The 24,022-nt window shown below is 42.6% G+C and overlaps 1 protein-coding gene across 1 annotated transcript; it reads left to right on the top strand.

Moving 5' to 3' along the window:
- rassf7a (Ras association domain family member 7a) lies at positions 1-24,022 on the top strand. The gene is made up of 6 exons (XM_086208340.1): positions 1-421; positions 16,708-16,907; positions 18,050-18,957; positions 20,637-20,811; positions 20,914-21,021; positions 22,510-24,022. Exons 2-6 carry the CDS (start codon positions 16,805-16,807, stop codon positions 22,539-22,541), a joined length of 1,326 nt encoding a protein of 441 aa, XP_086064466.1. The 5' UTR covers positions 1-421; positions 16,708-16,804; the 3' UTR covers positions 22,542-24,022.

Here is a 24,022-nt window from a genome sequence, read left to right as displayed (position 1 = left end):
AGGGGTGTAGACAGACAGACACAGAGAGAGAGAGAGAGAGAGAGAGAGAGAACTCTTGCAGTCACTCAGATCTTTGCTGTGGTGAGGACACCCAGGAGAAGAGCATTCCTGAGGCAGCCAGTGAGAAGAAGGCAGTGAGACGGCACAAAGGAGGGGAAGTCGCGACATCCTTCAAATCTCTCCGTGACCACGTCTAACTGTCTCTGACCTCTGCTGGACTTGAACGTTCTTCTCTCACACACACCCACACCCACACACGCGCGCACACACACACACACACACACACAGAGCAACCGCTCAACCTGCTCGGCTGCTGTGTCAGAAGTAAAGGGTTTCCCTCAGTGAGGCACAGAAACAGCAAGAATTAAAACCGACAAAGGAAATTAAAGGCGCTGAAAGACGAGAAAGATCCTCCCACTTGGTGAGTTGGTTTCTTTTAGAGATTGTTTGAATGTGTCTTTGATTGTTTGAATGTCAGCATGGGGAAGTTTCCCTGAAGTCAGCTGGTTGGTCTGTGGTTTTGCTGTAGCCTTTCATTTAGCACGTGTCTTTGGGAAATTATTGATAAGTGTGAGCTTATGTGTGTACTTGTCTGTCTGTGAAAATGAAAGAATCTTCTGTCTTTGGAGGGACTGAGCTATGTCTTTGAGGGTGTCGACTTTAGATCTGCATCCAAAGTGTCAGATAAATCAAAAGGACTCAAACTTTTTTGAGGTGAAACTTCACTCTTATTGTTCTCTAGGTTTTTTTCTTCGTCGTGAGTGTTTTTCTGTGTTGAAGTAGTCTCTGTATAAGAGCTGGCCTCCATGTGCATATCTTTGAGAGCAAACATTTACTGTTGAAACTGTGAAACAAGTGCAGATGACCTCGTGCGCACACACTGCACCCTTTATCTCAGGGAATTAAAGATTAATTTAGAGAGGCATGGGCAGAGTTCAGTTCACTGGCTGCGTGTTCCAACTTAATTTAACTGTTAGTGTACTACACATATCAAATAGCAGACTTATGCAGGTCGAATGCATCAAGCCACTCTTCAGCTTATTTAAACACTAGCTCGTCATTATGCACAGTGTACATCTCATTTAATGTTTCTCAGCATGGTATGTGTCCAATAGTGGAACTCCGAGCTAATTAGCAGACTGTATTTGTTATCAAGTCAGGGACATCGATTGGAAATCCCCCCCCCCCCCCCCCCCCCCACCACCACCACCACCACCACCACCCCCACGGGAGGTGATTATTTTTTTCCTGACTGACTGCGAGAGTTACATTTCCACCTCCTGTGCTACCTGTTTTTGTGTGTCACACAGAGAACTTGCTGTCTGAGAGATAAGAGCATAGTGGATGTTTGTAGAGGAATGAACCAAATTAAAGAACTTGGACCTTAGCGGATGTGATTGCTTTAATTAAATTCCCAGTTATTTTCCAACCTCAAGATGTTGTAAATTGCAGCCATTTTCTCTTATCAGACATTTGTACCTGCACTTGGTCACCCTTGTTCAACTGTATTAGCCTTTAGATGCTTAACTGTATTGGGAAAGGACACTTATTTATTTATGTCAGGAGCCTCTTTTGGAAGACAGTGTTTTCTCAAATGCAGCAAATTTATGTTGTGATAAGTGATTCAGTACTTGAGTGGATCTGTGGTCCTACACAGTGTTATCCAATGGGACTGATTGCCTTCTCAAATTAGACTGCAAAACTTGAGGTTTGCTTCTTGGTTTAAGGTTTAAAATTATTTCGTCAGCAGCATCGTACGACGAGCATTTATGCTTTTTGTTAGCTGAGCTCTCAGATTACGTGCGGTCCACATTCCGTACACTTGCACTTGCAACTGTGTTGTGCTGAAGACCACCTCCTCAAACTGCCACAGAGCCAAGAGTGCGGTTCTTTGGTACAGTATGGATGAATCACACAAGTGCAACAAACAGGGCTTTTGGGTAAAGAAATATGCTCTGGAGCGGTATGGACCGCCAAGTGTGAGTAGGTTCTAGTGCTATTGATATTATACTGTAGAGATAGCAGGATAATGACGATGTTATCTGCCATATAAACATGTTATGAAACTCTCAACTTTCTTCACAGCCATGTTTAGTAAGAACTTATTTTCTCTCCCCTTTCCTTTGTGCCTCCCTTGCTGCCTAGACATTTATTTTCTATCACATGAATAAGCCTGTTTAGCATAGAGAGAGCAGAGAGTCCTCCGAGAGTTGCTGTGCCTTGTTCTCTGCAATCTTATTTTTACTGTTCTGACTGACTGCTCACATACACAGATGGACACCCATCCTCAACTCGAGCAGGATGTCTGTTTTTCTGTCGTTCAGCCTGCATGACAAGGAAAGGGAGTCTGTCCATTCACAGAAAGATATCTGTTGAGGTTCTTGATGGGAAAGTACGTCTTCAAGCTGTGACGTGACTTAATTTGCTGCCACCTGAATCAGGAGTATTTCCCAGCTCCTTGCAGATGCACATAGGGCCAGAAGTACAGTAACTGGAAAAACTATGACATGACGGTCCTATGTTTGCATTTATTATTATTATTTTTGGTAAAGTGGTTTGAACCTCCTTCTCCCTCAGTCTCATTCTTTCTCATGTGTTGCTCTGTCTACCTCTCCTCCTTGTTCTTTCCGTGAGTCCTTCCTCTGCCTGTGCAATGGGACGGAAGGTAGTGCTGTGCTGTGCTCACGTCAGATCCATTAGGGATGAAAGCACACTGCAGTGATAAAAGATTGATCCAGTCCTCCTCGCATCACATTCACATCCCTTACACCCAGCTCCCTCATCCTCCCTCACACCCCTGTTTCCAATCCAAAGTCAACCCAGTTTTCAATTTATCAAATCATCTCTACTCTTCTAAATAAATCATCCCCACCAAGTTTACTATGACATACTTTTCTCTACATGATTTGATACATTCTGTTTTTGTGTTTGCTGCTGTACTCAGTCTGTTTTACCATGATACAAGTTCTTGGTCACACAAAAAAAAACCAACAACAACCTGAAATCTTCCTTCTTCCTCTTGATGATTATTTTTTCTGGCTAGGATATTTAAAAAAGATGGACATTTCTAATTTCCCAGGTGTTCTCATTGTACCAGGATGGGCAATATGTTCTTGGCTCACAGAACCAGTCACGGACTGGCACCCAGCCCGGCATACATAAGCCCTACTTCACCTGTTGTATCCGAGAAGGAAAACACAACAAACCTGTAGTTTGTCAGCTGGAAGGCTATAATTACTGAGAGGAAGGAGGGGATTCGGAGAAGGAATTTCACTGCGGTTCTGCTTTTAGATCTCTTAAGAGTACCTGAAAACACATTTAAAAAAAAAATGGAAACAAGTTTGATCCCAGCTAGCAGTTTGAGAAGCAAACCGCCATCCCTCAGAGAATAGGGGTTTGTTGCCAACTGCTCTACATTATTCCTGTTTTTCTTAAATCAACCTTTTTAGGGGATGTAGCTGAAATTGTTCAAATTGTTTGATCTATGTGTCGTGACAGTTGTGTGCAGTAATAAAATAACTTACAAAACACTTAGGGATTGAAAAGAAGTTATTTTATTTTGTACACAAAGGTATTCGTGAGAAAACCTTCATGTTAATCATAGGAAATATTCTTTATTTTCCAGCAATTAAAGGGGTCTAAGAGGATAAGCACTCTGTTGCTTATCAAAGATGGTTAACCGATTCCTCAGAAACCTCCACTTGCAAGAGTCCATCAAGACTCAAAGTTCAACTCCAATAATATTACCTTCTTTGTCAACAGAAATGGTCTCAGGGCCCTCAGGACTTCTCCATCCCTGAGAGAATTCTAACAGAAATGTGCAACCTATACTAGTGACATGTGGCAACACAATTTCCTTTGAAGTAGCAGTAAGAAAAGCTTATAATGGGAACAATAAAAAAAATGAATTAGTGATTCACGCTAGTCAGTCACATATGTGACATGTGCAGTCCCTTAGCTTAATCCCCGCCCCCCCTCACATGTGCAGGTCAGAGGTTAGGTTAAAACACCTCCTCTTCGAATGACCTTATAGATGTTTGTCTACCTAAGGACTTGTTCCCAAGTGAGTCTGGCTGACCATAAAGTTCCCCTGAGTGAGTGCTGTCATGTCCTGTCAGGGTGAACTTCCTGTTGCCTTCCTGGATATGTGTTCATCACCTCAAATCTCTTGTTCTGCTAGAGGTGCTCAATAAGACAGACAGGTTGCCGGTGCTATGGACATCTGTTTGTCTCTCTATCTGTTTGTCTCAGCTCTGCCGTGACTGCGGAGCAGTAAACATCTTTGCCAACCCACTGGGATTGTCATGTGTGTTTTGTCCGTGAGAGTGAGCAGTGGGTTGCTCCCTTGCTCAACCAGCCATGCTGTGTTGACTCTCTGCACACAGGGCTCCTTTGGCAGTAAATAACATGGTGCCTCAGCCAAGGGCCCAGGACAGGGTAAAGAGAGAGGGAGGGGGTTCAAGACGCCAGCAAGAAAGAGAAAATGTCTGCCTCAGGACTTGGAGGTACTAAATCAACCGACAAGACCGAGGCAGGTGCATTTGACAGACTCGTCCCTCACACTCAACAGGCCTTACATTACAACCTGTTATTGAACATGGATGTGTTCAGGAAAGCACATTCCTGGCAAAACAAGCACATGCAGCTCATGGCATGCAGATGGCATCTGCTGGTGCACAAGTATGCATGAATGAGCAGGACTGCTGCTATATTGTTGCCTTGTGGAATTTCACATACATACAGTGTTATGAAAAAGTTACAAACAATATCTTTTCAATTATAGATACAAAAGTGTTGAGTGGTGCAGAAGAAATGTTTGAAGGATGCAAACATGACAAATGGGAAGCAATGTAAGGGCTCTGTGATAGATTCCCACACACCTGTAGCAAAGAAGCCAAAGCAGACATAGTTTTCTTCTTGCTGAAGCACGATTGTCTTTCCTCCCTTCTCCCTTGCTGGCCTTCGCTCTCATTGCTTCAGAGCTCGAGAATGTTTACACCTTCTGAAAAGTACTAGTCTGATATTTGGTCCACAATCCTGCAAATCAGGATTGATTTTGAGTCTTGGGATTTGGATGGAACAAGAGTGAAATTTTCTCCCAAGTCAGGGTCAGTCTCCGATACTGTACCGATGGTTTGTATCCCAAGCGGTAGGTTTTCTTGCTCAATGTATGCAAGTCTTCCACATTCCACACCACTGTACCTGGCCTCGGTCCAAGCTGACTGAATTTCCAGGATACCTTTTGAACGGTATCAAGAAGACCCCTCTCAAATCCTGATCATAGACAGATAGAAAAGAGCCTCTACAGCTTTTATGTGGCAAAATTAACTAGATAATGTCCCAAAACTTGCTTCATGAAACAATTCACTCTTTCACCATAAATGTAGTTGTATTGAGTTTGACCGTCTCATGTCCTGCCCTCACGAGAGCCGTCCATATCAACAAGAAACATAGTCATAGTTTGGTCCATGTCATTTTATGATATCTCAAGTTTGGCGGTTGTGCGTTTGTGTCCGTCTGCCTACTGTAGAATATTCTCCCTTTAACAAACACTTGTCTTTGTACCGCCTTGTCCACCCCCCCCCCCCCAGCTTTTCGTCATTCCCAGAGGATAGCTTATCTCTGATATGTTAACTCAACAAGAACAGCCTTGTTAGTATTTAGCTGTGTGCGTGTATCCATGCGAAACATCGCTGTGGTGATCTGCGAGGTGACAGACTGCCTTCCAAGTTAAGAGGCTCCAAAGATACATCATTTTTGTTTCCAAGGTGCTTCTTAAATACTAGGAATCAGCTGTAAATCTGCACCCTGTCCTTTCTACTTCCCACACACACACACACACACACACACACACACACACACGCACGCACACATACTGCTTTGATAGGCGGGATCGTTTCTCCTCAGAGTAATGACAGGGAGAGGGAGTTGTGTGCGACACCTCCCCATCAAACTGTAAATCAGGCCTATTGAGAGGCCCACCCTAAGCCTTGTAAGCCACATGCAACAACAACTGATCCCTCCCTTTACTTTCTGTACATTTTAATGTTCCAGTCTGAGTATCACTGACTTACCATTGTGATTTCTAAATGCTTGCATTGATAAGTTAGATCTTCACCAAAACCTTGAACGCGTTGGCCTTGATATGGTACTGTAATCACTCTGTTGATCAACCCAAACATAGGTAAAGGAACAAAAAAAACCAAAACCCTGTATTTTGACATTGGGGAGCATCTTGTTGACATACACAAAATCTTTAGTATTTACTTGAATGAAAATATTGTTCATCATTCTGTGGTATGTTTTACATTCCAGACTGCTAGTCTGTTTAAAGCTCCCCCCACTTAGATGTTATCTCGGCACACGAAAGAGAAATTTTGTGGGATGAATCACCTTTACTGTAAGGCAAAGAGGATCTCATCTGGAAGAAGAAAGGTTTTACTTTTTACTCTGTACTACAATAGCTAAGCTAATTTTCAACACACACATGTTGTCGCGGCCTTTACTTGTATCCATCTCTCCAAGGATCAGGTATGTTGGTTCTCCCTAAGTAAATGTTGTGTGGGCGTGAGAAAAGTATGAAGGACTAACCTTAGCATATTTAGTCTTTATAGGCTGTGGCTTTCTCAAAGAATGTCACAGACAGGTTCTTGGGCTTGCAGTTTCCAAGTTACCAGTTGGATTTAATCAGAACCAGCAGTGAATGTGAGTGAGCGGGAGGAAACTGGTTACATTCTTCATTATCATCTGTAAAAACAATGATTGAGCTGATGGATGTTTTCTTTTTAGTCCCAGTCGTATATATGTTTCCAGTAGTATTATCGTCCAAACCCAGTAAAAGAATGTGCACCTGCTCTGTCCTGGGCAGATAACTGCCCTAGGTTTGAACCGAAGTCTCTTTACTGCTGTGTGTACATGGTGTAGATGTGAGCCTTTGAGCCCTCTAGTATGCCATTTTTCTTTGCAGCAACACACTGATATTTTCCCCCTTAGGCATGCTAATGGAAATATTCCCTTCAGCTCAGATAAGAACTGGCAAGCCTGTATTAGATGGTGTGGAATTAAAGGATGATGAAATACCAACAGCGGTCTCTGTCACTGAGAACTCGCCTCTCTTCAACACATCTACAATTGCAAGAGTTTCAGCTATTAAATGAAATTCTAGTGTGCAGGGCTGTGCCACAGCGTGTCATCCCCGATAGATCGTTACAACACGTAAAAAAAGTCTTTTCATTTCATCTGTATCCTGAATATTTGTGCCATTTAAACATTATTTGCATTTTTACCCGTGAAAGTTATTTTTCCATTTCCCTTACTTTATCCTAGAGTAGGGCTGTGCAACAGTATCGATGCAGAAATACATCATTATAAAATATCGTGACCATGTGTGTTGCGACAGCTACATTTCAGTGAGTAACACAAGAACTTTAATGCATTCGATTTTTCGATGTGATGTTAGGGCAGCTAGAGTTGTGCCCAGAAACAGTGGATTAAGGATCAGCATCAAACATCAAAGCCAAATATTGGTTTGGCCGATCATTAACTTTGATATTTTTCATTTTTCTCAATGTCTGTATCTGCATATTTCTCATCTGCCAGCTGATTTTCTTTTCTTTTTTTTTTTTTTTTACTCAGTAATATGGAAGAAGAAAAGATGCTTGAACATTTTTTTTTGAGTTAAGTCTGAAAAATTTGATGTAGAAATATTAATTTTTCATTCAAGCCTACTAGGAACCTTTTATATTCACCCAAAAATGTATGATTAAAGAGTTGTTCGATTAACATGATGTTTTCCTTTTAATTTTCAAAGTTTACACTGAATTTGATTTTATTGCGGTATTTATATATTATTCATATAGAAACTTTCCATTTAACAAGTTAATTTAAAGGCAGCCTTGTGTAGCAGTTGCTTTAAATTTTGGTATGAAAATTTGAATGTGTAGTACTGCAACTGCATGTTGGCTGAAAGTATTGGTTATCAGCCTCCCTGATTCAGTAATAATCAGTATCAGCCTTGGAGAAAATATCAGTTGAATTCGTACAGTGTACAAATATGCAACTTTGCAAATATTTTCAAATGAACTGGAAGAGATTTGACTCAATGAATTATCAACATGATGCGCATATTATTAGAGCACCAGATTGGACACAGCAATTCGTACTTTCAGCTTCAGTTTGAAGACATTACAGTATGAATCATGTTGTATTATGATATATCATGATGAAATCCTACGGTGTCCCTCGTATCACGATGCCTCTCATGTAGTGAGGCACCTGCATTACTCAGTAATATTCTTAGTTTAGATTTGCGTTCTCACAGGAGTATTTTCATTTGTGGACCAAATTCTCAATGAAACCAACCTAACTGGCTGTTATTAAACATTTGAGGTTCGGCATTAAGTGGTCAAAAAAATTATGCTATTTTTATGTTAGTATTTTTTAATGGCAACAATATGAAATACCAAGAAATACCGTGATACTGCATAGTGATACAGTTTGTATCGCCCACATTTACTTCTTTGATTAAAATTGTCTTTTTCAAAAAAAAAATCAGTCATAGTCTGCAAATATTTTTCATTTTGAAAGTTAAAGTTGTACGATTTTTCTTCTAGTTTAATGTTATGTTCCCGCAGGATGCAGCACGACTGTCAAAATTCACTCTGGTTACCCTGCCATCAGCGCCGTCCAGGAAGTGGACTGTCAGATGAATTAGTCGATCCAACTTACATGGTTTTGTTCTCTGAGATTCTCTGCAGTTGAAAAATTCAGATTTGTTATCGCTGGGCGTTTGCTTGAAGATTTGCCCGGACTTAACGTTCATTCTGATGTCCACGCACCCTCCACAGTGGAGGTCAAACACCCAAGTGCATAACCAAAGCAAACAACTTTGAGTGCAGTTGGACCTTAACATTTCCTGTCCTCCGAGCACAACAGACTTGATACCGACATGTAGACAGAAGCAATTTGCTCATGTTTGAGTTTACAAACAGAAAGCATAGCTTACAGAAGCTCTTAAGATGGTTTTAGCTGTAATTAAGTTTTTATTCAACCCGATTTTATTGGGATAGTGCTTTAAGAATCTAAAATACAGGGAAAAAAGTAAATAAAGTGTACGAGGAGTGAATAATTGATATTAGCAGACATGGAAGAGACCTTTTAAATTACTAATGAATTCAGCTTCAAACCTGTGACACCAGAGGCCACTCCTCAATGACACATGCTAGCTTGCCTGCAGGAAGTGCGAGTGTCGCCCTAAACGTGTACCTACAAAAATCTCCACTGCAGTGTCTCTGTAGGTCTGCGGCTGCTCGTTTCTCCTTATGTAAATTGCATCCTTTAAATGAGTGGGTTCACTCTTACACACAAATGTCACTTTTGGTCCCAGATGAAGCATGAAGCCAGTCTGTCTGGCGTCTTTGCCTCAGCCATATAACATATTATTGTGACAACGTGAAAGGAGAATATGTCTGTCTATATGTGTGCATGTGCACTTCTGATTTGAATTGTATGAGTATGTATAAATGAGTCTGGGAACAGAGCAGCATCCTCCTTCCCTGGCAAGCATTGCTGAGTCAGACCAGGAGCATATAATTTCACATGGGTGCCCATCAGCAGTCTGACTGCCTTCTTGCCTGCTTCACCCTACAATATGAACTCCTGCGCACGCAAGGCTAAGGCTGCAGGCAGCCAGCCCACTCATCCTGAGCAGAGCTCTCTGCGGAGGCCAGCTCTGCCTCGTCTTCCAGAGGCGATGTGTAGTCGCACATTACCATTCTTACCATTAGCTGCTGCCTCTGTGGGTGGATCCATGAGTCAGCACAAACAAATTCCTCGTCCTATGTACTTGCCTCCGCTGGGTTTTCAGGGCAAAGTCAACGACTACTACCAGGCCAGGTAGGAGTAAGTCTATCACTTGGCTAGACAAATAACAGCATTATTCTGTCGTGGCCGGGCCTGTACAAACTACTGTGACCACATGCTCAAGGGAGTGTACCTTATTCCTTTTCAGTGGATTTCCAAAGTGGGTCAGGGTTGCTTTATGTTCAAAAGAAAACAAGAAAAAAAACCTTCCAGTTCTCGACAATTAGAATCAAATAGCTCTCTGTCACACCTTCATGTGGTTCCAGCCATTTGTGTGAGTGCTGCTGGTGATTCATGGTGACTGGGATTTCACACTAAATGGGGTTTTACTTGGTGTGATAGCAATGGTACTGACAGCCACAGGTGATGGACACACTCTCAGCGAGCCGGTCGAGGTCAGCCTCAGATCAGCCGCAGTTATTGACCTCAAACTTTAACCCTCCTCAATCATCAATTACATGCATAATGATAACATAGCTTTATGTCTGTGTCTTGAGTAGTTTAGGTTCAATGTAAGCTTGTTTAGCTGGAATTTGAGCTTGCACCATTATGAGTATCCTTTTGTAAATACATGATACTGCTCCCAATATTTGCCCTTGATTTGGAGGCATAAGTGTCCCCTGATTTAATGAAGCACCGATCTGCTCTCATGGAGATTTCACACTTGGACGAGCCAATCATTATAATGGAGAAGGCTGAAGGCTGAAGCGAAAGATCCCTGTATCCAAGTATGACCACTAAAGCTTGTTAGTGCTGTTTCTGATTCCTCCGTACTGAGTCATTAGCATGTCAATAGAGGGGAAACATGCACAGACCAGGGACATTTTCAAAGAGTTAGTAGGTCATAAACATTTGGATTTTGTTCAGAGAAATATTTGCCAAATTAATGTGCTGTGAAAAAAATGAATTATTCATCAGGTGTACCGAGGCTTCAGTGAAGCTCTGTTAGCAGAGAGCCAAGCATGCATTCATTCTGATTAACAAGCAGCATATCTGGAGAGCCCTCTACGGTGAGAAAGAAGTTCAGCACTGTCAGTGTCATCATCAAATGCACAATTTTACATTGTATGCACTAATACTTCATCGCAAATGATGAGCACAAACTAAACCTCATATGACCCAGTTGTCCCAGGACCACAAAGAACAAACCATGTGATGCGTTTGTTACACCTCCAAGACATACTAAACTTCCCAGCTGTGACGCTTTAATTTTTCCAGTCTCTTAGAGCCTTGTCACACACTATAAAAACAAATTAACATCGAACCATAAAAGCCCTCAGATCTACTTTCCTCCCCTCCCTGTGGACCTCTTTGCTGAGCTCTCAGGCCTCAAGTCCTGGACGCCCCCCTACTGTTGTGTAGGGTACATTGTGATGGGGTATTTCTGAAGCTGCTGGTGGCTCTAGGGTGACTTGGAGAGTTTTACTCCCTTCATGGCTGATGTGGAACAAGATCAGAGATGTGTGATTGGTTTGATGATGGGATAAGACTTAGTTAGGCCTGTCGCTGTAATTATGTGAAGCGCCTTCTCCTCACATCATTTCTGCATGTACCCAAACGCTAAGTTGGTTCTTACTTGTGCAGCTGTTCAGTTCAGGTGTCAGCAAGTGAGGAGTGAACAACTGCAAGTGGCAGTTAATGACTGCATGAAGTAAACACTGATGTATAAAAATGCATCAAAAACGCCAATGTTGGCGTCTGGGCGATTTTAGTTTTTTTCTTTAATCAGAATTGACAGACCCTGTAATACCGATACTCCTCAATGGTCAATCACAGATTTGCCCAAAGCAGATCTTGTCCATCATCTTTTTTACTAAATGGGATTATCTTGACATCATGACCTTGACAGTTTTGATCGTGACCAAAAAACTCATCAGAAAAATGTTTACTGAGTAAAAAAAAAAAGGCATACAAATGTAATCATTTGTCTCCAAGCCCATCCAACACCTCAGAGGGAGGTTTTGATTATCTTTATACATGATATGCATAATTAAGAGAGTTAGCCTCACAAATGTAATATTATCTGCTATAAGAGTTTACTATACAGATTTTTACGAAATAATTTCTCCAGCAAATGTGCTCTTATGATTTTATTCAAGAAAAAAGAAGGCCTCAGAGCAAACAAAGCCTCTTACGTTAAATTAAAATGCCCTGGACCCCTATGGTGGAAACCACTGTTCTGTACAATCAGGTTCTTATTACAACCAGGGGAGTCTTCCCCTGCTGGCAGGTTTAAGGCTCTTCTGCGACTGCTTCAGTTCTCACGCCCAGAGGCTAGGGCCAGTTCCAGTATACAGTTTATGATAAACGCTGAAGAAACCAGTGCTGTTTCAGTAACAAGGGAGTGGGATATATGAAAGTTTAAAAAAAAAGAAAAAAAAAGTAGCAATTCTGGGAAGACTTCAAAGACATTAACATGCGATGTAGAAAGTCTCTGAAGCCCCGGAGCTCTGAATGAAAAAGTTTCCTTGAAGTTAATAAGAATGTTGAGTGTTGGGTGAATCAATCTAATTGCTAACAGTACTTCATAGATTCTTGTGTCCAAATGTAAGATGGGCAGACTGATGGACTTCAAGGTAGCAGCCATAAAGCATCCCAGTATTTTGTAATATGTGAGGAAGAATACCCATGGTATTCATCTCCAGATTTCCCAAGGGAAAAAGTTCTAATTGCTGTGAATGCTTGTGACTCTCGTCTTGAGTTAAGGCATGTTTGTGGACTCTTGTGTTTTTAGTCTCGTTGGTCTTGAATTGTCATTGGATGACAAAGTGAGAATGCAAAACACAGGCCATAAAAGCAAGTATCCATGCTTTTATGAGTTTTATCAGTAGTAACATGTGGACAAAGCAGACATGGTAGTAAAAGCTGGCGTGGTGCTGCAGACGACAGCCATGCCAGAGGCCACAAAAGAGGCAACACTGTCTGCTTAGTGCGGACACATAACAACAATAGTGTCTCTGCAGTACAGATGAGACCAGGCTGCTCAGTGCCAGAGTGTTACTGGCTCTTTGAGTGTTTGTCTGTCTCTGCCAACATGGAGCAGACTGGCACAGAGGCTAGAGCTTCTTTCTACACTGTCCATTGTCCTCACACAGTGGTGTGTAACCAGCCCGGGTCAGGGTCTTCTCTTCTCTGCTGATTCTGATAGAGTTTGGTTATGTTTGTTGCTTGCGTGTATCTGTGGTTAACCCCTGATTCAGGGTGTGATGCACACTCTGCCCTTTACGCCTGCCATTGTTTCTTGGACTCCTGTTGCTGTAGAGATAGCACTATGAGCCACAGCAGCCTCTCGTAAAGATAAACTGAATGGCATCTCTGCTTGCAAACACACATGCAAGCTTGTACATGCACACCCAACCCTGGACACTTGCACTAGCAGGAAACGGTGCTCTGTACTTCTTTCATACACACACACACACACACACACACACACACACACACACGTATTACGCACACAGTAAGCTGAATGTAGCCTGAAGGCTTTGGTGTTGAGGCTCCAGTAAGGTAATTACTTTACTTGGAATTTTTCTGATATGCTCTATTCTTGTCCATATGTTTCTCAACGCTCTTCGTGATTGACGGAAATGAACCGTTCATACTTTTGAAAGAAGAAAAAAGCGTGATCAAGGGTGTGTCTTTCCAAGTATTTGTTCACGTGTGTGTATCTTTGGATTGTCACTCCAAAGAAAACAATTTCCCATACAGGATTGTTGTCTTAGCCAACCAGATACCATTTTTTCATTTTTATATTAAAGAAAAATGATCCCATCACAAAATGGACCTCCAGTCAGCTGACCAACAGACAATTAATTCTCAAGCTGCATGTGTTTTTACTACTTTAAATCTATCGGCTGTAGCTTGGCCCAGCTCTGTTCTTCACACACGGACGGTGATGGGATGGAAACCACTTTTTGCTTTGAGTCAAATTCACTGAGGTGTCTGTTTTTGAAGAGAGATGGACAGAGACTGAGACAGGAGCATGACAGACAAAGCAGCTAATCTGATGGGTGAGGGCTGATGAGAGGTGAGGGAAGGACAGGCACATGGCTCCAATCAGGGCTATTTTCTCAACCACTCTTTCACTGTATTTATCTGTCTGGCTGTATTTTTTTCACATTTATTGTCCTTTTTTCTCATTTGCTCAGTGTCTGACTTTCTCACTGTCCCTCTCTCTCCCCCCCTTTCATCACACAGTATGACAGGACTTTTGTTTTGTTTTTTTCTCATTGAATTCAGCAGGCGAGCTCCTCGAGCAGCTTCATTGTGGCTGTGCCAGTATCAGTGTGTGGAGTAGGAGATGGATTTTTGAACTGCTTCAGGTTACCTCAAAGTGTACATTTCCTGGATTTCTTTCTCTGAGCCAACAAATGACAGAGCAGAGTTCAGTTTCAAGTGAAACTGTGTCCTGTGGCTTTCGAGTGGGTGGGGCTTGGGTGCAATTACAGGTAGGAGTTGGTTTGTATTTTTACTGTATGTGTGTGTGTGGTGACCTAAGGCTTGAGAGTGTAGTTCTGAGGAATGAAGTGTTGTCTTGTGGCTCTGAGGTCTGAAACTGATGATTGTCCACTCTGACGGTCAGCTTTTTCATTCTCGTTTTGTGTGTATTTAAATGTGTTGAAACTCTTGAGCGTCTCCGGAACTTTCTTTCCTCATGACTGATGGCATGTCACTCGTTACATATTACAAAGAGACGGTGTCATTCTTGCACCTGCATTCCAGTGAGAAACTGACCTGGGACTCATTGCTGGAACCCAGGTCAGCCGGATGTCTGGTTCTCTGTGTTGTTGTGCTTGTGACTTAGTGAATAGATGGCAACCTGAGATTCACAGGCCTGTTTGTTTCCTGTGAGCGCAGATTATCACATTTCACCAGCCAGGAGGGACGAGAGATGAAGCATCATGGGAGAGTGACATTGTTGGCTGGGAGATATTTGTGTGTTTGTGTTCTCCTTTAATGTGATTGTCACGTTACATAGAAATCTTGGACGGATATAAAAACCTTAAGGTTGGGTAATGTCTGCAAGACTGTTTGCATGTTAATGACATCTAATCCAGTTAGATAAGACCTCATTTCCCTGTACATGCAGGCAAGAGTTTGAGTTGATCTGGGCTACATAAACACATGAACAGTGCTTTTACAACTCACTCAAGACATTAAGAACTACATTAGGTGCTTCTTTCAAAATGGCCTGTAAATGATCTTTTCACTGCTGATGGCTTTTAAATTTCCAAATGGTTCCGTTCACCTCCTTCATGTGTGCGTGTGTGTTTTCTTTTTCTTTTCTTTTTCTTTCTTTTTTTTGTTTTAAAGCCCAGCAGGTTAAGTAAATGATTGCCTGACGACTCACTTGTTCACTGAACAAGTCAGGCTTAATTACGCATTGCAACACAGCTCTCTGTGCCCTCTCAAAGAATAATATTGACATCTCTGCACTGGTGAAATTTCTCATGTTTGATTTTTTTTTTTTCCGCTCTCCCATTTTTATTTTATTTTTTTTATCAAGTTTCCCTCCACATGAAATCACCTCTCTTGGATCACTCAAAGGAATTTCTAACCCATGTGATCATCCGTCTCCCTCTCTCCCCCTGCGTGTTCCCTCTGATCTTGTTCTACGGGTTCAGTCTCTGAGCCGTGCCGTCACTCCCTCTGTATGTGGTGACATGTTGAGCTTCTCTGTGTGATGTTGTTGCCACATCAGATAGGCTGTTGCTCCCCAGCAGAGTTTGTGTTTGGCATCTAAACAGCAGAGAGGTAATGGCGGTGCAGGGCAGCCGGGTCAGCAGCAGAGGAGAGAGGGGTGGGGCGGGGTCGAGTTTGAGGGCTTTGTTAAGAGAAGTAGGAATTCTTCCGGCTGCCTGATGAAGTCAGTGCATTCCTCCAAAGCAACTCCCTAAAGGCAGCCAGTGGAGCACAGGCAGGCCCTGAATGAGGGGCAAGATAGTGGTGGGGCTCAGTGTTAAAACACCTCCCATTGACAACCAGAAAGAGAACACCATCTGTCTGACTGAGGGGTGAAGAGTTGTATTCTACCTACCTTGGCTGCAAAGTTTCACTGTGCCAAGTTCTATAGATAATCCTACTACAGCTTGAGGCGTTTTCACTTTTTATGAGCACTGCGGCATTTTATTGCCATGTTTTGAAGCTTGGCTGTAAAAGTACAGGCAGACAGAGGGAGGACTGAACGTAATGATATTAATTTAACTTAACCCGCTTCCCATGAAAGTGTGTTCGGCAACCTGCTGATCTGCTCTCTGAAGTCTTGATGAGACCCAGTTCTGGTCCTGCTGAGTGGGATCAAACTGGAGGACACATACACACCCGGACACACACTTGTTCTGTTTCTCCTGCTGTGTTTCGGTGTATTTCTACCCACACAAACACCCTCTCTCAAACATAGACACACTTGAGTTGCTCCACTTTCCCTGTCCGTTCCCCTCGGCTGTAAGCTATCATAACGGCTTTGAAGGAGGGCAGCAGAGCGTTTAATTGGGTTACAGATTGGCATTTATGCTCCCAGGTCCACAAGATACTGCCAGAGCTCTTAACTAACCACCAGGAACTTAACAAAATGCTTTGCCGCTCTACCCCACGGCACCTGGTTTTGATATTTACAATTCAGTGATGCAGCATAACTCAATCATGCCTGGCAGTAAGTTACTTCATTGTAATACCAATTTCTATATCAAACTGGTATTAAAAGAAGTGAGGGTGCCATGTAAATTTGGTTTAAGACAAAACCTGTTGTTGTCACTATTCTTTCTTTTCATGTCTGTAACCCAGGTCTAATCACCAGTCATATCAGCACACCTCTAACCTGTGTCTCTCTCTCTCTGGTTCATCTCAAAGAGTCAGTGCGATGCAGCGTTGAGCTGAGTCAAGCCAAGCTGAAGTGATCTGTTTTCCGAGACCATTCTCCCCTTCAATCCACCCTGCCTGGTCACAGATGGAGCTCAAAGTGTGGGTGGATGGAGTGGTGCGGGTGGTATGCGGCCTATCAGAGGAGACATCCTGCCAGGATGTGGTCATTGCCCTGGCCCAGGCCATAGGTGAGTACCTCAAGCCCTGCTCCATGTGTTTTTGAAGTAATGCCTCTGAAAAGGTTGACGGAAACAGCAAAAGTAGTTACAACTCCCTCAATTGCGCGCCCCTTTTTTCTGCTCATTTGAAGTGTTTCTTACCTTTTTTGAAAATTGGTAAATGTGTAAAATGGGAGAAAGTAACCCCTTTCTTTCGTATGAGCGCTGCTGTCACAGATCTTTAACTCATTTAACTTACCAGCTGTTTCATACATGAAAGGACATTGTGCAACGTTGCCTATACTACTTTCTTAAAACAAAAATAGCCACTGTGTAGCCCAGTTTATTCACTCTAAACCAGTGGATGGACGTGTGACATGCCTAAACCACATTTAACTTTTTTTTGGGACATTTCCATAGTTTTCGTCAAATCCTTGACAATTTCATTGAAACGCAATGATTTTCCACCTTACTTGTTTCAGGTTGACGGTTGTACCTTTTGTGGTTCCATAATGGTGGTTAGAATTTGAATCAGGCAAAACAAGAGAACTTAATTCGGGCCAATGTGGAGTCGATCTACTTCTCACCTTTCCACTTTATGCTCATTTACATGAAACGTTCTGCTGGATTGTTAGGGGCTCATTTTGGAATTGAGCCTGCCCTTGTATCCCCCGGCTTTATTCAAGCCATACGCTGCAGCAGCATTGAACAACATAACTCCAGATTTAGCACTCTCCTCCTTCCATGAGTGAGCTGCCTGCCAAGTCATAAGGGAGGGTTTGTCCTAATTTCAAGGTCCTTGTGGAAACTTCAGTTTATTTGAACATCTTTACATGTTGTGTGGATCTTACACAGCAGCCTTTATTCCTATTCTCAGAGGCAGAGATTTAGAGTATCCGCGTCATCATAAAGCGTCTGATGTCATTAGTTCAGTCAGTATTACTCACATAGAGGCAGTGGGAAGTGTCTAATCCACCGCTTTACTTTCACTGAAGGAGGAACAAGGTCTCATGAACAGACTTAATTAATGTATGTTGTTAATTTTTGAGGAAAAACAGAGGTATCATTCAACTTCTTGAATTTGAAATATAAATATGTAGCAGGATATTTTGTGTGTGTTTTTGTGACATATTTTCACATCTTAACACTCATTCTGTTTTTTCTGTCCCAAGGTCAGACAGGACGATATGTTCTCATCCAACGTCTTAGGGATACAGAGAGGCAGCTACTTGCAACAGAAAAGCCCCTGGAAGCTCTGGCAAAGTTAGGTCAACACAGCAGCGAAGTTCAGTTCTTCCTGCGCCGCACCGGCCCCAGTAGCAGTGATGGACCCGGCTCAAAACAAGACAAACCAGTCCCTCTCACCCTGCCCAAGCATCCGGAGCCAGACCCTTCAAAGCGCAGCCAGCCCAAGAAGTCACTCACTTTTAACCTGGGCCCATCCACATCTCCAAGAGCCAAACAGTTTAATAGGTCTCCTCGGGACTCCCCAGAGCAGCGAGCTTCCCCTTCCCTGTCTCCCAGCCCTATATCCTCTCATGTGCCATCTCCCTCTCCTTCACCACCAATAGGCCCATCCAAAGAGGAGGTTTTTAGGAAAGTTCTCCAGCAGCAAGAAAGACTGAGGGCCATTGAAGCACAGCTAGAGACCCTCGAGAGGGAGCCTCCCTACCAGTCTCCTTGTCCCTCACCAGTCTCTGATGCTCGCTTGCAAGAGGAGATGGACACTCTAGAGCAAGCAGTACGGAGGAACCAGGCTGAGCTTGCCCACGAGCAGTACTGGGAGGAGGAGCTTCAAGCAGAGGTTGAGAGGGAGCGAGGAATGAGGAGGAAGCTGGGGGAGCTCCATGCGAAGTTAGACGACTGCGGAAGGCGGCTTCATGAGTTCTCAGTTCGCTCAGCTCAGCTGGAGCAGGAGATCCAACGGGAGAGTCAGACAGAAGGGAAAACAAACAGGCCTGGGGAATCCCTGGATGTTGTGAGAGTGGAGCTGCAGTGCCAGGAGAGGCAGGGAACAGAGATAGAGGAGCAACTATCTGAGACTGATAAGGCTCTGGGGAAGGCAGAGTCTCTGCTGCAGGTAAGGAGAGAGGTCACAGTTCTAGAAAAAGGGCTGTAAATCCACATCAGCCTATGTGTTGTCATTTGGAGGTGTAGTGCAGACCCTCTTCTACCTAGACTGTATATATCCCTCTCCTACCTGTACACTGCAGCAGACACTAAAAGGAATGCTCAGTGATTTGTTGCATTATTGCATTTATTTATATGCATATTTACATTTAGGTAGTATTCCTAAAATGACATTGACATAAATGTTGCATACTTGGATCCTGCCTTCTATGAAATTGTCTGAATAACATTTTTACAGTCTGGTGAACTGGTTTGGCCAGTATTGATTTTGTATGCATGTTCTTAACACATTACTAATGGTGATTCTATAACGTTGATGGAATCGAAATATTCTTGTACCCTATGTATGGAAAAGATTAAAGAGGATTGTATTTTAGCACAAAACTCTCCTTTTTCATTGGATCAACTCAGTCTCAACTGATTCTAGTTGATTGTGTTGTTGTTTGTTTACTTGTGGTGGTTGTCATAGATGCGGCTCTTTCAATAAAAGCCTATCTCGGTTTGAAAGTTTCCTTTTGTCCCATTCCCAATCCGGTGGGCTTCCAAGTAAGCAAATTGGCTGCAGTACTGATGAAACTGTTCTCATGTGGGACTCCCTGTTAGATTTAGAGGGTAAACTCAGTAGATTTAAAGCCTGGTTGATGCACAGATGGACCATCACAGGAAAGAACAGAATAATTATTTTTGTATACTTGCTGGTATAACATACCAACATGCCAAAACGCAGACCTAACTCTGCTTGGACATTTTATCTACTCAGGTAGTTAATACTGGAAACAAATGATACTTGCATTCTCTAAACCTGATGTAAACTCTTCAGAACACATCCAGTTTAGACACTCCTACTTGTGGCTGTGTCAGTCATCAGTCAGCTGATTGGTTGAGGCTGCCCGTGGAGTGTTTAAGTGTTGTGGTGATGAGCACAGCGTTCCTGTCATTAAGCTAATGGAGGCAGATCTGCAGGCGTGAACTGCTACAGGAGGCTACCTCAATCCAATATCAATTACACGCGTGCACTCAAGGAGGGTTGGGGGGCTATAGTATATTGCTGCTTCCTGCGTGCAGACACGTTGATTAAGCACAAATGGGTTGTCGATGAAGGTTAACTGACTGGCCAGTTTGAGGGCATCAAAGCGTAATCTATGGATGAAAAGGTGTTGTCACTATCTCACTGGAGGATCTTTGTTCACCATTCACTAATTGCAGCTGATAAATATCTCTTCCGCTGTTATCTGGCTTTACAGCTTTGAACTAGATAAGTATTTTCATCTGTAATCATTCCTGCTGGAAAGTGATCAATTCGGAAAACGGCTGATTGTAGCAACAATGGTCGTCCTATGGTTGTTGGTTTGTTGTAACAGTGCCTTGAGACATTAGTTGACTAATCTTGCAGACTCTCCTGCCCCCTTGTGGTGAAAATATCTAGTTTAGAATTTACATCAGTAAACAACATCCTCAATATAGATTAAAACAATGAGGGATTAAAGAGTAAATCTGCTTTTGAGCCCATTTTTATCTACCTCTGTTTATAGACAAAAAAAAAACAAAACATGCCACTGACCGGTGAGTCAGCACTGACTGATGAGAACTCTCCTGCTGTTTTTGTCATTCATGTTTTTTCCACCTCAGGCCAAACAGGAGGAGCTGGAGGAATTGAATAAGGAGCTGCGACAGTGCAACCTGCAGCAGTTCATTCAACAGACAGGTGTCCTGCCAGCACAAACTCAGTCCCGCACAGAACTTCAAGAGCAACTGGAGCAGCTAGAACTGGCCCATCTTCTGCAGGATGGACACAGGAATGGAAGTAAGGACACAAATATGAAAGCTCATGTTGTGTGTTTTGCAATGGGCTGTTGTAAGAATGATGACTTGCCTATTTTTTATTTTTTATTTTTCATTTTCTAAGGTGGCAGTGGAACCCCTGTGGAGTCGCCACCTCGTCCCACTGCCAAACAGTTCCTGGGGCATCCACGGAACCTGCAAAACCCTCTAGTGTCCAGTCTCAACCCTGAGGGTGTGTATGTGTGAGACCCCCGCTGCTTCCCAAGTCCATCCCGCTCTGCTGCTCTCCTGCCCTGCCCGTCCCCTGGTCCCAGGTCCTTCTGCCCCCATACGTTTTTCTCCCCCAGCTGTTTTTGGTATTGGGTAGTGGAGGCTTTTGTAAGGTGGAGGTCCCTGCTACTTCTCAAATACTCTGCCTTTCAGTTGAAACTCCTCTTTTGCTCCTAACATCAAGCCTCTTGCCAATTCTCCATCCCTAACCTTTTTTGCCATAGTTTTGCACTTCTTCCATTTTCTGAAATATCCTGTATGCTGTAATTCTTTGGGTCTATGTATCCCTTCATGGTATTTCTACCCCTCGTTCCTTTCCATCGCTGTTTGCTTCTGGACAAACCGATTGGCTCTGGTTGTTTTGGTTTTGCTTTCATGCATCTGGGAACTTGCTTTTACTTCCCTTCTCTGTAATTGAGCGGCCTTCCCACCCTCGAGTCAACAACTGTTTCCTGATAGCTACTTGTCAATGTATTACAATGTAACACATCGATAGCACTGGGAATGACCATTGCAGACATTCTGATTGTGAGACCAATGTCATTTCAGTTTGCCTTTTGAGTATGGATACTATTTATCTGGAAGGGGCTGTATCTGTACAATGCCTTGTACTTTGGTGACCCTCGACTTCCAAAGAGCAAGAGCCTTTCACTGAGGGCTCTGCAAAATGTTTTGCACTGTCCCTTCCTCCTCTTGTGTGAAGCCTTGACCCTTTGCCTTCAGAGAAATGTATCTTTCTCTTCTTTTCCTGCTCTGCTTGAAGGCAGTGCAGCTTATTTTGAGAGAATATAGCTTTTGCCAGCCCATTTTTTAAAAATTTAATTTTGTAAAGCTCAAAAGAGGAAGGCATACATTTCAGAAGATGCGCCATAGGGCCATGGTTTATTGAGATATCTTTTTTTTTTTTTTTTTTCATTATCATTGGATGTGCCTGGTTCTTTTGTTGTCATCATGCTTAAAATTTGACCTGTTGTAACTTGCACTGTGCTTCAGTGTTTTGTAGATTTAGGATAAAAAAAAAAAAAAAAACGAAACAAAGTGAACCAGCCAAACTGTTGTCTTATCCACAACAGACTGATTAAACTTAGCACTTAGCAATTCATTGTATGTTTTTCTATCATGCTGACAGGTCAAAGTGAAGTGTGTTTGACTGTGCACTCTCTTTACTGTATGCTGTGCAGTGTTTTCTAAGTGGGACTGTACAACCACACCTTGCTGTGGAGCACGCAGACATCTCGATGCTCGCTATAGTCCCAAAATGCTTCTCAGCCATAGGACACAACCTCCACGGGGAAAGCTACTCACTAACTCCTGACTATTAACTGACTCCGCTTGTGTTTCTTGCCGTGAATATCTTGATTACCCAGGTTTCTCCTTCAGTGTCTGAATTTTTTTTTTTTTTTCCAAACAAAGGGATCATCATCCCCACTTGTTTTTGTGTGTCTTGCAGTCCTGACAACCCGAGAGTCGGCATGGAGATAAAACATGGACCGCAGGGCCAAGGGACTCTTGTTCACTGTTGTCACCATCACCTCTTATTTAACCCTTTCTTTGTAACTCTTATTATTACCATGATATACATACTGTATATACATAAGACAAATATATTTACAGAGTTTTGGTACTGTAAAACACTGCAAAGTATCTGTATGAAATGTAAAATAATTTAGGAGCCTTTTACCTTGAGCAATTATTACTATGTATTTAAGTATAATAAAAATGTCCACTGTGTTTTAGACCTTTTGTTCATTTTATTAGACATGTATTGACATCACAGCTTTATTATAACCCCCCCCCCCCCCCATTTAAAAAAAATCCTCTAGCTGGAAGTGAAAGCTTACTATGTCCACAAAGCAAATAAACATTAGACAGAGCATCCAAAAATTGCACTTCCCTGATGCTACATTTGAAATGCATTATGGAGATACTGAATTATGCATGCTTCCTTCATTGCTTATGGTACAATGGGTCCTATGAGGCCACATGATCATTTCAAAGCTAGTATTCACAGGTGGCTGATTGAAAAGTGCATCCATGGGTGCAAAGGGAGATGTGGCGAATATCCTGGCATCACATCTGCTGCTGTTGTGCGTGATGTAACACGATATTTGTAAAAGACATGACACATGAATGCATCGTAGCAATAAGGGCAGTGAGGGCGTGTCAGCTTTTGGGGGAAGTTGACTTGCAATATATATTAAAATTCAAACGTGGCCCGCTAATAGCTCATGTAATTATAATTCAGAATGAATTTGGGCTTTTTATTACCTCCTGAGTACATCAGATAAAAAACAAAACAAAAACCTGGAAGAGTCTGGGTAAGTGTATGTTGTCTCTGTATATCTTCATCAAAATGAAGCTCACCGCACACTGACCCCAATGATTTTATGAATGATTTCTCCAAGCAGACGTGAGAAAGACCAAGTGTGGTCGAAACACTGGTCGGATACTACAATCGTGGGAGCTCAGCATGCAGTCGGCTCCACCAGCTGCAGCCACGAACAGTCGCTGTGTGTCCGTGTGCATTCACCAGACAACCCTCTTGCACTTAACATTCCGCCATTTCTGATAAAAATCACCCCAGCTTGATGGGATAAACACACAATTTCACAGCTCCACCCCTTTCCTGTTTGTTTACCCTGGGCAGAAATATGCTGGTCGTCACGTTCTGATGCTTCCCCGGTGCTCTCCCTAACCCTGGACTGAATCTGTGGATTTTGATAAATATCCCGAGGGCCATTCCACTGAATTGGTGCCTTTTCAATCCCCACAACAGGACATGACGTGCACAAATACTCATGAAAGATTATGTGTTACACGGAATATTATTGAGCACGTTGTATTACACACGGTCCTAGCTCCAATTGGAGGATATGTATTGTTCAGATAAATCTACATACCTGGAAGACTGGAGAAAAAAACTCTAAAAATACTTTAAAAGCTTGTGCCCTTTAAGATGACAA

The sequence above is a fragment of the Aulostomus chinensis genome, chromosome 7 (genome assembly GCF_037954235.1).
Source record: "Aulostomus chinensis isolate RoL2024-O1b breed Wild chromosome 7, RoL_Achi_v1.0, whole genome shotgun sequence".
NCBI lineage: Eukaryota > Metazoa > Chordata > Actinopteri > Syngnathiformes > Aulostomidae > Aulostomus > Aulostomus chinensis.
The sequence above is the reverse complement of the archived record's forward strand: the minus strand, read 5'-3'. Positions and strand labels throughout refer to the sequence as shown.